The 17,451-nt window shown below is 39.8% G+C and overlaps 1 protein-coding gene across 2 annotated transcripts in view; it reads right to left on the bottom strand.

The window, feature by feature from the left end:
* XRN2 (5'-3' exoribonuclease 2) overlaps positions 1-7,186 on the bottom strand; it is an 81,105-nt gene extending 73,919 nt beyond the window's left edge. Inside the window, exon 1 of one of the 2 annotated variants that reach the window (XM_081290443.1) lies at positions 4,307-7,186. In XM_081290443.1, the coding sequence (XP_081146569.1) occupies positions 4,307-4,381 (75 nt within the window). In that variant the 5' untranslated portion in view covers positions 4,382-7,186. Of the gene's footprint in view, positions 1-3,937; positions 4,074-4,306 lie in introns of those variants that run through there. The other variant, XM_081290444.1, reaches the window with a different exon arrangement.
* Between the last annotated feature and the right edge of the window lie 10,265 nt (positions 7,187-17,451).

Here is a 17,451-nt window from a genome sequence, read left to right as displayed (position 1 = left end):
AATTTAAGCCTCTCTTGTACCTTAATGCCTGTCTGTAAATAATAAATCTGCTTCATGTGACTTATTATATAGGATGTTCTATTTCACCAGACTCAAGTAAGCTGGTAACCACTACATAGTATAACTGCTGCACACCAAGAATGTGGAAAAATTGGAACCCTTATATACTGTTGGAAGGAAGGAATGTAAAATGGTGCAACCACTTTGAAAAATAGTCTGAAAGTTCTTCAGATGATTGAACACAGACTTTCCACATGACCCAGGAAATCTACTCTTAGGTATATATACACAATGAAATGGAACCATGCCCATAATTGTGGCACATAATTTAAACAACCTAGAAGGTAACTTATAACACTCCACAGAAAGAGAAGTAAAGTCTGAAATCAATGACCTCAGCTTGAAAACCAAACTAAATCCAAAGTGAATATAACAAGGAAATAAAAATAACACCAGAAGTCAAAGAAATAAAAAAACAGGAAAAAATAAATAAAGAAAAATTGACAAAACAAAAACTAGTTACTTGAGAAACAGTCTAGTCAAACTGAAAATGGGACAAAAAAGAGAGAAGACAAAATTACCTGAAATGATGCTCAGTATCCCCTGTCATTGGGGAAATGCAAGTTTAAAACCACAATAAGGGCTGGGATTGTGGCTTAACAGAATACTCACCTAGCACATTCGAGGACCTGGGTTCAATCCTCAGCACCACATAAAAATAAATAAATAAAATAAAACCACAACAAGCTAACACCATACTGGAATATCTAAAACTAGAAACAGCAACTGTTACACCCAGTGTTGGCAAGGAAGTAAAGCAACTGGAACTTCCATGTGCTGTTCATGTCAAAGTAAAATGGCATAACCAATCTGGAAAAAGAGTCTGGTAGGTTTTTAAATAATCATATATCTACCATACAACTCAATTATTTCACTCTTAGTTTTTCCTCCCCTAAGGAAACAAAAGCACATGTCTACACAAAGACTTGTATGCAGATATTCACAAATAGATATTTGCCTATAAAAATAGACAAACTGGAAACAATAAATGCTCATCAATCGAAAAATAAATAATCAAAATGTGGTATAATCACAGCCTAGAATACTACCCAAAAATAAAAAGAAATGAACTACTGATACATGTAACAACATGAGCAAATCTCAAAATACTTAATGCTACATGAAAGTAAGTAAACCAGGTAAAAAAAGAGTATATGCTATATACCACTTATACAAAATTTTAGAAAATAAAAACTTATCTGTGTAAGGTCAAAAAACAAATCAATGATTGACAAAAAATGGGCCACAAGGAGGGTAGAGAGGAATCACAGAGGAACAGAAGGAATGTTTTAGAGATGATGTGCTGTCTTGATTGTGGTTATGATTTCATGTATACATAGATTATACTAAATTGTATGTACACTTTAATATGTATTTATTTTATGTCAATTATACTTCAATAAAGCTGCAAAAGGAGGAAAGGGGAGAGCTATAGAAGGAGAGACAGAAGAGGAAAATCTGATTAGGAGGACCAATATCCAGAGTTTGGTAAGGGACATTAAAGGTCTAGAAATAATCAAAGAACATTCCCTAAAACTGAAGAACACAAGACTCCAGACTCAAAGATTTTTCCAAGTACTGATCAAAATGAATCAAAATTTTAAATGAAATCTGTACCTAGGTACATAATCATGAAAGTTTAAAATTCAGAAAATGGCAGGTGCGGTAGTGCACGCCTACAGTCCCAACTACTTGGGAGGCTGAGGCAGGAGAATTACATGAACCCTCGAGTTCGAGGCCAACCTGGACAACAGAGAGATGCCAACTAAAATAAATAAATAAATAAAGTAGCAGGGTGCAGTGCAGCAGGTCTGTAATCCCAGCAATTTGGGAGCTGAGGCAAGACATCGAAAGTTCAAGGCCAACTTCAGCAATTTAGCAAGATCCTAGGTGACTTGGACCCTGTCTCAAAAAAAAAAAAAAAAAAAAAAAGAGCTGGGGATGTAGCTTAATAATAGAGCATCCCTGGTTTCAATCCCCAGTACCCCCGCCCCCTCACCCCCCACCCCACCCCCCCGCCAAAAAACTCAAATCATATAAAATTCAGAAAGAAAAATTGATCAAAAGAGAATGAAAGCTGAAGTGCACAAAAATTAAGAACATGGCCTTCCTGGTTTTCACACACTGGCTCTGACATCTATTAGTTGAGTGATCTTAAATATGTTACTCATCCCTTCTATTTCCATTTTCTTACCCTTGTTATAGGTAGTAGCAGTAGTCATGTAGTTGTTACAAGGATCTAACAAGTTAATATCTAGAAAGTGCTCAGAACAGTACCTGGTATATGGTAAATGCTACATAAGCGTTGGTTAAATAAATAAAAATCACTTTAACACTGAATTTGTTATCAGCGATACTGAGTGACAAAAGAATAATGCTTTTAAAGTTTTGAGGAAAACTAGTTTCCAAACTTGAACTCTATACCCAGCTTATGATCATTCACATGTATGGGATAGAATGGAGATAAGTGGGGCACTACATTGACAGAAAAACCACATCCTAAACAGCTTTTCCTAAGAATCAATTGAGAATAAAAACCAAGGAAGGATTTAATCCAACAAAAAGAGATAATCTAGAAAACAGTACCTTCCACTGAAAATTTCAGGAAGCAGCTTTCCAGCAAGCCTATAGAAAAACTAATGTGAAAGCAACAGAAATAAAACTCCAAACTTCTTTTCCAAAAAAAAAAAAAGGATTTGAGTGAAAGCAAAAAACAAAAGAACTTTTGGGTGAAAAAGATGTAAAGTGGAAAAAAAGAAAGGCAGCACTATGAAAAAGACAAAAGGAGCATAAAAACAGAATCACGGTACACTACGTGAATCTGCAGTGACAACAATCAATGATACAATCAGATCTCTCAGTTTTTAGAAACAAACTTTTATAGCTAAAGTCAAAAATGAAAAAGTGCTGCTGACAAACTTGAAATACTAATCTTAGAAACCAATAACTCAAGGGATACTTTACACAGACGATGGACTTTTTGTTTTTAAGATGTATTACCTGAAGTTACAAAGTTTGCCAACAAAAGAAATAAAGATAGTGCTTTACTACATTAGGAGGATGGGAAGGGGGGCTGAATAAGTAACTAAATCCCCTCCTACCCTTGGCCAGAACTAATTAGAAATAGCTAAAACTGAAAAATTAAGTATAAACAAACTGAGATAGTTACATGTCTGCCTCGGGAGAGGACAGGATGGGAAACATAGAACAAGGAACTGTTTTGTTTTTGTTGTTTTAGCCCACCGGAATGTAAAGTCTGATAAAAGTTTTACAAAGGGAACAACCATTTAGTTTAGCAGTTTCTCTTTTGGGGGTGGAGGGAAAACAAACACAAGAAATACTGGGAATGTCACCAAAACAAGGCTTTTAGTTTCTACCGGGTTAGAAGCTAAGAAAGTAAAAATCAAGATCTCAGCAATATAAGGAAAAGAAATTCACAACAACAGGCAGGTGCTGACTTCAAAAAACAGGAACGGGAGGAGACAACCGTGACCCTGAACCTTCCCAGTCCATAAATTCTAAATGAGAGTACAAAATCGAACTCGCACAGAATTGCTAAACACTGAACTCAAGAAAGGCCCAGAATCTACCGACATATTAACAAACTAACAACAACAACAAAAAAAGTGTTGTTCGAGTGCATCTAAGAATCTTGAAAATGTCAACAAGCAAGCTGTCCAGTAGCAGACACACACCGAGAAAGCGGCACTTATAAGACCTCTGTCTCCTCCTAGACCTTTCTCACATGCTTCTTTTCGCCTAAGATTTAACAACAGAAACAAATGGCCTCTATCGGATAGTAAATAACAAGAAGATCACTGACAGAATCACTTTAAAGGTTGTTAAAAGCAAGAATCGGCATCCGCGCAACCCTTACCAATGGCAAGCGTGGCTCAACAGCTTTTGAGCCTGTAGAGCCTCCACAGAGACCCAAAATGCGCGGTCCCGGGAGGAAACAAAGCCGTGGGCGGAGCCTTCCGGTGCCGGGAAAAGCGGACGGGGGAGGAGCGGCCCTCCCGCGAGTTCTGACCCAGCTCCGCCCCCGCCCCTCTCGGGCTGTTCCCAGGGATCCCGAATCCCTGAGCCCGCGACCAACCGCGCTTCAGACAGCGGCTGCCCGCGGAGCTGGCAGGGTGGCACGAGCTCCGGAGGGCTGCTCCCGGCCAGGCGGCTGGACCCGCGGGCCGCGGCCTAGAGAAACCAAGTCTTCGGGTTCCACCGCGGGGGCCGCTTGGCGCCTGCTCACCTTCTCTTCCACGCAGTTGACAATGATGGAAGGGTACTTGCGGCTGAGCCAGCGGAAGAACGCTGGGACTCCCATAGCAGCAGCGCACCTGGAGTCAGCGGCTGGGCCAGCGGACCAGCGTAACCAGAGAGACAGGAGCGGCAGCCGCGGGCACCGACACTTCCTCCCACGTGCGCGCCGGGGACCGGAAGTGACGTCACTGCGCCGCGCCGAGGAAGCCGGGAAGGGGACTCAGCTAGGTGAAGGAGCTGACGGGCTCTCTTGGTAATGGCGGTTTTGGAAGGCTGGATTCGGTGGCGGACGCGATAGTGTGAAGATTGCGGCTAGCTTCGCTTCTCGAGCTTGTTCTTGGTGTTCGCTGCCCGGGAACGCGAGGTCTAGCTCCTCTGAATCGCGGGGTTTCTTGGTAATGCCTTTGCCATGGCTCCGCGGGGATCTCACTTCCCCTGACCTGGGTTCCAGTGGGACGGCATCCCCCGCTCTGCAGGCCTCCGGAGGACCTCTTCCTTGCACTTTTGGTCTTCTTTGTAAAAGCGTGCCTTATTTTTATCCTCCTTTTTAATTCGTCTCAATCTAGAGTTGAATCAAAGCATTTAAACTCTCATTTCCATTTCGTGGTTTCTTTAGCTTGTGCCCACAGTACATCTCCGGACTATAGAAAGGAGCATTTTAAAGAACTTCACAATAATTATGACTGGTCTTCATAAATAACTCACTTTAAATAGGTATAGAATCTAGCCAGGATACAGTATCCAATACAGCCTTCCAGCTACACTTACGTATATAAAAAATTGCTAATATCACTCTCTAGTGTTTATTGAGCCCTTAGAACGTACTAAGGCGTTGACTAAGGAATTGTCCCATTTAATCATCATTTGAGCCTTCTCAGGATACCATTAGCATCCTGTGTAACATGTATTAGAAAGTCAAGTTGTAGGGGGTTAAATCACTTGTTTGTTCACACAGTTTGTGAATGATCGCTTAATCTCCTGTCCTTGTCCTATGATACTTTTATCCCTTGTTTTCTGATCACTTCATGTATATTTTTTTCCCCAACATGTGAAAGGAGAGGTTCTGGAAGAGGAGGTATTTATGTCCATTTGCTCAAGCCTGGAAGTCTCTCTCCCCTGAATCCTCCCTTGGCTTGACAAATCACACTCAATCCTAAAGGCTCACCTCAAGAGGCCTCAATGGAAGTATTTCTCTGTGCTATCTAGCAAGCAATCATTGTCCCCTCCTCTGTGGTCTGTTGACACTTTGTTTAAACTGCTGGTATGGAACTTGGAGAAGTGGTTATCTTGTGTTTTACTCAAGGGTAGTGAAAACTACTCCAGAGTATTATGGCTATGGTAAAATTTTTCATTTTACTTGGAAAAGATCCCTCCTCAAGTATTTGGTTTCCCTGAGAATTGCTTTGTTCTTATAGAACACACACATCATAGGCAGTTGGTACTTGGTCAGGCAGCTGACCAAGTCGAGCCATTTGAAATTCTTGCCCAGCATTTTTGAATTTTGAGTTATAAAGAATGTAAGACAGCCCCTTCCAGCTGGTCAAAAGCTGTAAAATAAGAATTGGACTTGTTACCAGTAGGTTTAAGTCCCAGGTGCCAGTGGTTTTTGAGGACTTGCTAAATCCCTGTCTTTTAGCAGTATGACTGGTAAGTTTCCTTTAATTCCATGAGCAAAAAATTTAAAAAAAAAAATCTCCTTTTGCTCTAAGCTGGTTTGAACTAAATTCCAATCTCTTGCAAAGGAAAGAGTCTTAACAAACCATTAATCGTATTTGGGGTGTGCACAGCCAATTTAACCAGGTGGTAAGATTGAATAGGTCCAAAAATTGGAATGCTTAGCACTTAGAAAAAGGGAGGGTAAAAGTTGGAGAGGAGAAGAAACCTAAAAGGTGGCAGGAGTATATGGACCAAGTATTGTGACATCTTCCTCAGCCCGTGTTTCCTGTAAAAAGTCTGTCAGATTCAGGCTTGGTATAGGTTTTTTTCTTATTATAGAAATTAAAAGAAGGGAGAAAACCTGCTATCAGGTCCCCTCTTGCACTGTAAGAGTTCTTTTCTTGTTTTTATTCTTCAATAAATCCTACTCTTACACTCAAAAAGGAAGAAATTGAAGAAGAGACTGTCTAATGTTGAGGTCACTGTGGTCTAGAATCACAGGGCTAGCCAACAAACAATTCAAGAAGCAGAAGAGAAGAGAATGTGTGTTGAGAATTAGTAGTAATATTGAACTAGACCTTGAGCTTCTGCAGCTTAAGAACTCAGAGGTTTTGAAATGTTTTTGCCTAGACTTAAAGGAGGCAGAAGAAGGCCCCAGCTGACATCAGATTTATATTAATGTGAAGAATAATATGAAAAATGTATAACATATATAGAAAACAATGTTCATAAACATCCATAAATTAACATTTAAGCACTATTAACATGTAATGCCACTATAATAGAAGGGAATTTTTGAAATTTTCTTGCTTATTGTTGTCCTCTGGATTATCAAATGCCTCTTTTCCCTCCTGATCCTCACAAAATTCATATAACCTGATGTATTTCATGGGTCAACTTGATTGATCATGGAGTGCTCAGATATTGGGTCAAATATTCTGGGTATTTCTGGAAAGGCATTTTTAAAAATAAGATTAAAATTTTTAATCAGTAAAGTAGATGATCTCCATATATGGATGGCTCTTGAAATAAGTGAAAGATCCGAATAGACAAAAGTAATAGCTCCCAAGCAAAAAAGATTTGTCCAAACAGTTGCTCCCAGATTTCATCTATCCATTGGCTTTCCTGAGTCTCAAATCTTGTTAGCTAACAATGAAGAACTGGATTTTCCAGTCTTTTATATCATGTGTGCCGAGTCCTTATAATTAATATCTAGGTAACTTTCTCCCTGCCAGAACTCTGATAAAATAGTTTTATTCATTTGAAAGTTGTCATGTATGTTTTATTATTTCATGTGAGATAAGCCTCCAGTTAACTTTCTTCCCATTCTAGATCAGATTTTTTTTTTAACTGAAAAAAGAGGTTTTCCTTTTCTCTTGAAGTTTTATTTTTAATCCAAATTAAACAAGCTTAGGACCTAGAAATTAATATAGTTTATTTGTGCAAAGGTGCTATCTAAATTAGGAAACAAGATTTATTAAGTTATAATAATCAAGACAGAGTATTGGTGCAGGAATAGACAAAAGAGTCAATGGGAAACAAGCCCCAAAATAGATCCACATGTGTATGTGAGCACTTGAAAAATGACAGATGTAGCACTGGGAAGGGATACTTTTTAATAATTTCTTATCTAAATGGAAAAAAATGAAATTGGTTGTCCTACCTAAAAGTTTTTTTTTTTTTTAAAGAGAGAGGGAGAGCAAGAGAGAGAATTTTAATATTTATTTTTTAGTTATCGGCGGACACAACATCTTTGTTTTGTATGTGGTGCTGAAGATCGAACCCAGGCCGCATGCATGCCAGGTGAGCGCGCTACCGCTTGAGCCACATCCCCAGCCCCTCTAAAAGTTTTTTTAAAACAACCTCCAATGGGATTACAGTACTAAATAAAAGGCAAAATTATAAAGCATTTAAAAGACAATATTGACTGTCTAGATGGGGGAGGTATAAAAACTACTAACCATTCAGGGAAACACTGGTAAAGTGGATATACTGTAATAAGAATTCTGTTCCACAAAAGCATGGTAAAGACAATAAAAAGACCAGCCACTGAGTTATAAAAACTGTTTGAATACACTCAACTGACAAAGGACTAATATCCAAAATATTTAAGAACTCTTAGAAATTAATTTGATAGAAAACCCAAATGAAGAATAGGCTAAAAATATCAACAAAAGCTTCACCAAAAAGGAAATAAAAATGGCCAATACATGTGCAAAAATTCTCAAGTAATAAAAATTTCAAAGGAAAGCCACAATGTATACTCCAGTAGATTTGCGAATCTAGAAAGTCTACCTATACCAAATGAAGGCAAAGATACGAAGCAACAGGAATTTTCATTTACTGCTGGCGGGAATGTGAATTGGACTCTGAAAAAGTTAAATGTGATCTGTTAAAGTTAAAGATAAACTTACTTTAGTGCCCAGCTGCTGAGAGCCATAGCCAAGTAAGAATGACACATGGCAATTTCCTTGTCAGCCTACCCAGTGTTGCTTAGAGGGAGGACTCTCCATTGTGGAAATGGGCTTGCCTTGGACCCAGGTCATTTGCAGTGACATTGCATGAATGTTTGAGAGTTTTGATTAGAAAGGTGACCTTGCTCAGGGATTAGGGTGGATCCGGGTTTAGGGTGGATCCTGCTGGGAATAGGGTGGTTCCAGGTTTAAGGTGGATCCTGCTGGGAATAGGGCATATCCTGCTGCCTCAGGCGCCCACTCCTTGAGTTCCCGTTGAGTTCCTGTGGGATTCTGAGAGTATTTGGTACGCAGAGCCCGGTGGAGGGTGTATTTTCCCCAGAACGTGCATGTAGAGTGCTGGTGAGAGTTCGGGAATAAAGAGTTGCTGTTTGAATCTACAAGGCTTTTCTGGTGGCTCGGTTATTTTGTGCCCAGACAGACTGTGGCACCCAGCAATTTACTGCCAAAGAAGCATAAAAAAACTATTCATAGCACTTTTGTTCTGGCTAAGCTAAAACAAAATCACCCTACTATTTAACAGTAGAACAGATAAATGAACCAAAATTCTAAATGAAAATACCACAATGAACTGAAGTACACACAAAATGTGGATTCCAATTCTCCACACAGGTTCAGGCAGACAGGGCAGGATCTACATGTTGTCTTTTGAATTTTTCTCAGCACATAAACTGCTGCTACTCAATCATTACTTGATGGACGTTTGTTGAGTATCCACCATGGGTGTGCCACTGGAAAGGCAAAAGTAATTTTTTTTTAATAAGGAGGGGAAGGGGTTCCACCTCCCATAATGCCTTTCCATACCTTCACCACCACGCTCTGCCCCATGCCTGGCATCATTCTTAGCTTTTCCATCTCTCCACCCTACTTCTAAAGAGATTATTGACTAATATTTATAGATTATTTGGCCTTACCTCTTTGTTCTACAATGTATTGATGACTTTTCATTCTTTTGAATAAAGACCTATCAATTTTAAAAGTTGCCCTTTTTGAGTCATACTATGAAAAGCCCAATGTCATTCTCTTACAATGTGTTAGTAAAATTTTCATCTCCTAGAACAATCCAGATTTAAATGTTTTAATAAAGAAAAAAGTTCTGTTTCCAATTTACCAGTTTATACCTCTTTGGTATACTGCTGAAGTGACCATAGTCACATCATTTTCTCACTTTCAACTTCTTAGTGATAGTATTTTGTCTTCATGATGAATATATTTAAAAAAAACATTTTTCACACTTAGTCCTAGAGTGGGGAGCAGAACTCTATTCTCTATGGCATTGCCTTTTTATGAAGTTGAGGAATTTGCCAACATTATCTCGATTTAAATATATAATGAGGTTTGTCTGTTAGGGAGTTTCTCTCAGCTTTAGAATTAGAGAAATGCAGGGTCTAGTCCTGGGTTCTTGAATGTGATACTTAATTTTATATGTCAACTTGACTGGGTCGCAGTGCCCAGATGTTATATATTATTCCATATATTTCTGTGAAAGTGGTTTCTTTTAAAATGAAATTAACATTTAAATAAATTACCCTCCATAATGTGGGCAGGTCTTATCAAGTCACAGACCTTAGTGGACAAATACTGACAGCAGATTGCCCTTGAACTCTGACAGCATCTATTCCCTTGGTCCCCAGGGAAGGGAGACATTAGACTTGGGACTTACCAACCCTACACAACCATGTGAGCCAATTTCTTAAAATAAATCTTTCTTACATGACGTTGGTTCTATTTCTCTTCAGAACCCTAATTCATTGGCAAGATGTTTAACCATTCTAAGTCTCAGTTTCTTCAACTGTAAAATGAGGATTAGAGACACCATAAAATTTCTGTGACAATTCAGTGATACAGTGCTTGGGGAATAGTCCCAAACATGTTAAGACCAAAGTGTTAGCCATTTTCGTGCTTACCTGTTCTGCATTATCTGCCTTGAAGAAATTTCATAATTTAATTAGTATGTTCCACTTTTAAAGATTCTGAACAATTTAATAATCTAGCAGAACCTCATTTTTCCAGCTATCATATGTGGCTGGAAATGTTCTAATGTCAAGCCTGACTTTATCCTCTCCTCTATTTCCTGCTCATTCCCACCTTACTGAATGTGCCCTGCTAGTATTCCTACCACCTTTTTGCCAATTTTAATACTATTCATTCTCTCTTCCCTTCTAGCATATGAACCAAATGGGTTCCTACCTACCTTCATCTTGCATATCACTTTAACTCTTCTACACATTATATTGTGTATTATGTTATTTTCTATTTCATTTATGTACATTCTCTTCTCTTCCCTAAAATATGTTAGGAAAAGGTACAATTTGTTGCACTAACAAATAATGGTTGAAATCTTCTGTGTGATGTCAGGCTCTAAGGTGTCCTTCACATGGTGACTCGGGGATCTTGTTACTTTCATCTTTGATTCTTCCAGCTTAACACATGACCATCACAGTCACTACCCAAAGGGAAACAGGGAATGAGAGCTACACTGCTTCTTTTCAAGGGGAAGGCTTGGTGGCAGCTCAATCCCTGTCACATGGCCCCAGGCCAACCGCAGAAGAGATGGGGAAATATATTTTTCCTAACTGCTCAAGAGTAGGAAAAGAAAATAGAATTACACTCTCTGTGTCACATTCAATTAGTTGCAAAGCAAATTACTAAATATCAATTTGAGATCCATAGTCTTTGCTGCATATCTTGGGCACCATAAGGAAAAAATAGATTATTGCCGTCATCAGAAGCAAGAACAAGACATAACCACAGAATGAAATACCAATAGTTACATATCAGTTTGACCAACAGTAAAAAAAAAAAAAAAAAAGTCTTCTACCACAGTATCTGATTAAAATTTCAAATGAACCACACAAATAACAGACATTTAGGAAAAGTAGAGACTTTATCATTCAAAGGGATCATAAAAAATGATAGGAGGAAAGATCACCAAGTCTTAGAATAGTATTAAGATTTAGATGGGCTACAGTTATGGCTCAGTGTTAGAGCACTTGCCTAGCAGATGTGAAGCACTGGGTTTGATCCTCAGCACCATATAAAAAAATAAGTTGGGCTGGGGATGTGGCTCAAACAGTAGCGCACTCGCCTGGCATGTGTGGGGCACTGGGTTCGATCCTTAGCACCACATAAAAATAAAATAAAGATGTTGTGTCCATATATATATATATATATATATATATATATATATATATATATATATTTTTTTTTTTTTTTAAAGATTTAGTCGAGGGCCAGGCACACTGGCACATGCCTATAAACCCAGTGGCTTGGGAGGCTGAGGCAGTAGGATCAAAAGTTCAAAGCCAGGGGGAACATGGCGGCAGGCACGGAGGTATAAAGTCTCTGACCTCTTCAGCTGTGCAGGCATAGGGAGTCTTAAACCATCTAAATGCTGTTTGCTCAGGATCACTAGGCATTGCTAAGCTAACATGGATCTGGGGCGAATAGCCTGCTCCTCTCAGAACACACACTGAGTCCAGAGTGGCCGAATTCAGGCTCCCATTTGCCTGTGTCTGGCAGACAAACCGCTCTGGCTCAGTGCTAAATGATCCCGCTGAAACAGCTTGTTGGTCCCGGTCCCGCCAGATCCTGCGGAGGTTAATACCAACTGAGCCTTCATAGGCCGTGGCCACAGAATTGAGACGTGGCTTGGAAGGGCCGGTCAGGACCCACCTGTTGCTTTGGTCACCCAGCAAAGGGAATGAACTGCTGCCATTCGCATGGGATACCAACATGGCAGAGAACTGACGTCACCAGAATGCAGCAGAGGAGATAACTTCATTGAAACTGGTCGCGGGAGGTGTATAACCCCCTAGCCCTCCCTCTCCACACAGCGGGAAAACCTCAAGGGCCCCTCCCAGCTCTCCCGTGAGCTCGATAGTCAGACCGAGGGATTCAGGAGTGGCGCGGGACCCCCGGCTACCATTCCCGCCAGTGCAGACAACTGAGGTCTCTTGCACCAGCTCCCGGGGGCGTGGCTACCGGAGGGCAAGCAAAATATGCTGAGGGTGCTCAGCCCCAAGCTCCACAACCTTAGGGGCTGAGGGATTGGCAGGCAGGGAGAGTGTGCCCAGTTGTTCAAGAAAATAGGGCTCCTGTGAGCAGCAGACCTGGCGCATAACCAGTATTGTGGTGAGCGTCACCTGTGAACGGGGCCAGTGGCGAGGCGACTAGACACAAGAAACAGCCCAAGGCACTCAGGATTGGAGACCCGCCCAGTCGGGGAGGAGGAGCTGCCACACAGTGATTGGTTCCCGCGCATTGAGAGGAGAAGCTTGGCCTGGTGGACACAGCTCCACCTACTGGAAGAGAAGTTAATCAAACTCTAAGACTGCATTTTTAATTTTTTTTTAATTTTTATTTTTTTTAATTTTTAAAAATATTTTTTGTATTATTTTTTTATTTATTTTGATTATTTTTAAAATTTTTTTCTTTTTTATTTTCTACTTTTTTCTTTTGTCTTTTCATTTCTTTTCCATTTCCTTATTCTCCTTTCCTTGAATTCTATCTGTTTACTCTCATTCTCTTTAGTGACTTCTTCCCTTCCCTTCTAATACCTTTCCTCCCAAGCAACATGACGCTGTTTATGTGTAATTTACTAAATATGTATAGGTCAATGTTCCGAGATGTTATATAGTGCTACCAAGACCCTAGCTTCCCCCAAATATTCCAGACCATTCTCTTGTTAATATCCCTCATCAGTAGAGCAAACTTCCAAGGTTGCCAAGAGATACCAACCTCAATACCATCACATAATTCGACCTAAATATAAGTTCCAACACCAAACCACAGACTGCTATATGCCATCAGAATCTGTACACAGTTTTGGAAATGAATGAATCTGCACTAAAGTGCAACAAAACTCATCATCTCTAGTCATAGTCTCCCATCACAAAAGAGAGACCCCAGAGACACATAAAACCAAATAAATTTATAGGAGTAAACAGTAGCTCAGCAGTCAAACAGAGCAAGAAGTAACATGAGCAGCATGAAAAAGCAAGGAAGAAAAGGAGTACAAACAATGCAGGACAGCCTAAATATACAGGAGGACCTAGAGGCATCAGAAAAATGGTCAAATAAAGAACTCAAGGAATACCTTAGATGGAATGGAATCTTAAAGAGGATATGAGACAGCAAATTCAAACAATGAAAGAACACATTGAAAATGAATTACACAAGCAAATAAAAGAAGCAAATAAGCATATTTATCAGGAGATAGAGATTATAAAAAATCAAGCAATAATTCTAGAAATGAAGGAAACTATAAACCAAATTAAAAACTCAAATGAGAGTATCACTAACAGAGTGGAGCAAGTAAAAGCCAGAACGTCAGATAATGACAAAATATATCATCTTGAAAAGAGTCTAGCCAACTCAGGAAGGCTGGTAAAAAATCATGAAAAAAATATCCAAGAGATATGGGATAACATAAAAAAAACAAACTTAAGAGTCATCGGGATAGAGGAAGGTATAGAGGTTCAAACCAAGGGAATGAACAACCTGTTGGATGAAATAATTATAGAAAACTTTCCAGATATAAAAAAGGAAATGGATGTACAAATTGTAGATGCACACAGGACACTGAGCAATCACAGTAGACCAACGACAAGACACATTGTTATGAAGATATCCAATATGCATAACAAAGAGAAAATATTAAAAGCTACAAGAGAAAGGAGGCAGATTACTTTCAGGGATAAACCAATAAGGTTAACCACAGATTTTTCATCACAGACGCTGAAAGCGAGAAGATCCTGGAACAACGTATTTCAAACTCTGAAAGACAATGGATGCCAACCAAGAATTTTTTATCCAGCAAAATTAAGCTTCAGGTACGACAATGAAATAAAAATCTTTCACGATAAACAAAAGTTAAAAGAATTTGCAGCCAGAAAACCAGCATTGCAAAGCATCTTGAGCAAAACACTACACGAGGAAGAAATGAAAAACAATAACCAAAACCAACAGTGGGAAGTACCTCAGTAAAGCCAGAGAGCAGGGGGAAAGCTAATCATGGAGAAACAAACCAAATTTTAAAAAAAGATAAATAATCAAACATGGCTGGAAGTACAAACCATATATCAATAGTAACTCTAAACGTAAATGGCTTAAACTCACCAATAAAGCGACATAGGCTGGTAACATGGATTAAAAAAACAAATCCAACAATATGCTGCCTCCAGGAGACACATTTGATTGGAAAAGACACACACAGGCTGAAGGTGAAAGGCTGGGAAAAAACATACCACACACACGGTCTTCGTAAGCAAGCAGGGGTGGCCATCCTCATATCGAATAAAATTGACTTCAAGACTAAGTTAATCAAAAGGATAAGGAAGGGCATTATATACTGTTAAAAGGAACCATTCACCAACAAGACATAACAATTATCAATATTTATGCACCAAATAATGGTGCTGCGACGTTCATAAAACAAACTCTCCTCAAGTTCAAAAATCAAATAGACCACAACACAATAATTATGGGTGACTTCAACACACCTCTCTCACCATTGGACAGATCCTCCAAACAAAAGTTGAATAAAGAAACTATAGAACTCAATATCAAAATCAATAACCTAGACTTAACTGACATATATAGAATATATATCAACCATCATCAAGTGGATATACTTTTTTCTCAGTAGCACATGGATCCTTCTCAAAAATAGACCATATATTATGCCATAGGGTAACCCTCAGTAAATATAAAGGGGTGGAGATAATACTATGCATTTTATCTGATCATAATGGAATGAAACTGGAAATCAATGATAAAGGAAGGAAGGAAAAATCATACATCTCATGGAAAATGAACGATATGTTACTGAATGATCAATGGGTTACAGAAGACATAAAAGAGGAAATCTGTTGAGAGCCACAGCCAAAGGGGCCCCAGCAAACTTCCAGCTGCCAGCAAACTTCCAGCTGCCAGCTGATGATTGGCTCACAGCGGCCCCAGCAACATCTAGCTGATTGGCTCCTCTGCGATGATGCTCATTGGGCTGTTCCCCTGCCCTTTCAGACCATGGAGCTGCTCATTGGGGTCTTCTTTGGCTCCGCCCACGCAACCCAGCCAATCGGCCTTAAGAGCAGGAGGATTGTGGGAGGTGGAGAGGCTAGCGTTGGTGAGAGAGGCTTGTGGGAAGCCAGTGGTGGCAGTTGGGCTCTGAAGGATTTTTCCTGAGGAGCTGTTTTGTTTGGCATGTGTAGTTCTAAAAATAAAGTTAGTTTCTTTTGACAAGTGGTTCCTGAATTGTGCCCAGCCAGACTGCGGCATTTGGTGGCTCGCACGGGTAGCGACTGAGGGTAAGTAAACTGCTCACCCCTGAGAGCAGGGCGAGAGGATGGGTAGCCATTTTAAGATTCCTCTTTTGTTTTGCTTCATTTTTGTTTTAAGTTGCCTGTCCCTGGAGATGAGTGAGACGGAAGAAAAACCGCTCACATCTGAGGAAAAACTATTTGCATCTGAGGAACAGATAGGGAGAAAGGACAGATGGACATTTCAGGAGGATAGAAAGCTTGATATAATGATTTTGTATGTTTCCATTTTTATTTCATTCTGTCTCGGTTTTGTTTGGCGTCATCTTGTTGGGTTGTATTATAGTAGAAATACGGGATCAGAAATTAGTAGAAAACAAACTGAAAGACTGTTAAGTAAATAGTTAGAGGAAGGAGGCATCTCAGTAAAATCAAGAACAGTCAGGGCATACATTGATACGATACACAAATGTAGCCCATGGCTTTTTAAGGAGGAGTTGTTAACTATATCACAGTGGGACCATCATGGTGAAGATTTAAAAAGAATAGAAAAGAAAAGCCCAGGAACTCTGCCACTTGGCACATTGACATTGTGGGCGTTGGTATCTGGTTTGCTTAGTCCAAAGCCTTCAGTTCAGACAATGGTAGAGGAAGGAGAAGACATGTTGATTCAAGTAAAAGAGAAGGTCTCTCGAGCTAGTCAGACAGAGGAAAAGATTCAAGTAAAAGAGAAGGTCTCTCAAGTTAGTCAGAGGAAAAGATTCAAGTAAAAGAGAAGGTCTCTCGAGCTAGTCAGACAGAGGAAAAGATTCAAGTAAAAGAGAAGGTCTCTCGAGCTAGTCAGACAGAGGAAAAGATTCAAGTAAAAGAGAAGGTCTCTCGAACTAGTCAGACAAAGGAAGAAAGTGGAAAGCAGAAAAAGCCATAAGGGGAAAAGTTACAACAGGAGACTGCTACTAACGCCTTTCTATCAGAGGGTGTAAGTGTCCAACCAACAGCACCAACACTACAGGAGACTGCTACTAACACCATTCTATCACCAGAGGGCATAAGTGTCCAATCAACAGCACCATCTCCATATGCTAGGAGGCTCCCAACCCCCGCAGTTGATAGTTGGGATCCTGAGACAGGATCTCAAGTATTAACATGCCCTGTATTTGAGGTAGGAGGGCAGCGAATCTACCATGGTTTAAATTTCAAAACAGTGAAGCAGCTAAAAGAGGCTGTAACAACCTATGGTCCTCAAGCACCCTTCACTGTAAGCTTGGTCGAATCCATTAACAACTTGAACATGACGCCAGCAGATTGGGCTAATATGTGTAAAGCTGTGCTAAATGGAGGTCAATACCTGTTATGGAAGGTTGCCAATAAGGAATTTTGCAAGGAGACAGCTAGGCAAAATGCAGCAGCTGGTTATCCTCAGAGAAATCTAGATATGTTGTTAGGAAAGGGACCTTATGAGGATCAGCAGCAACAAATTGCATATGATCCTGGCGTATACTCACAAATTGCTGTAGAGGCGATTAGGGCATGGAAGACTTTACAAGGACATGGAGGTTTACAAGGTCAATTATCTAAGGTAATACAAGGAGCTAATGAACCTTACGCTGAATTTGTAGATAGGCTTATTCAAACAGCTACCAGAGTTTTGGGGAATACAGAACAAGCAATGCCATTAATAAAACAACTGGCTTATGACCAAGCAAATCCTTGGTGCAGAGATATCATTAGACCATGGAAAC

This window comes from Spermophilus citellus (genome assembly GCF_964194105.1).
Source record: "Spermophilus citellus genome assembly, chromosome: 4".
In the NCBI taxonomy this organism is placed as follows: domain Eukaryota; kingdom Metazoa; phylum Chordata; class Mammalia; order Rodentia; family Sciuridae; genus Spermophilus; species Spermophilus citellus.
Note: the sequence above shows the minus strand (reverse complement) of the source record. Positions and strands in the feature narration are given on the sequence as shown.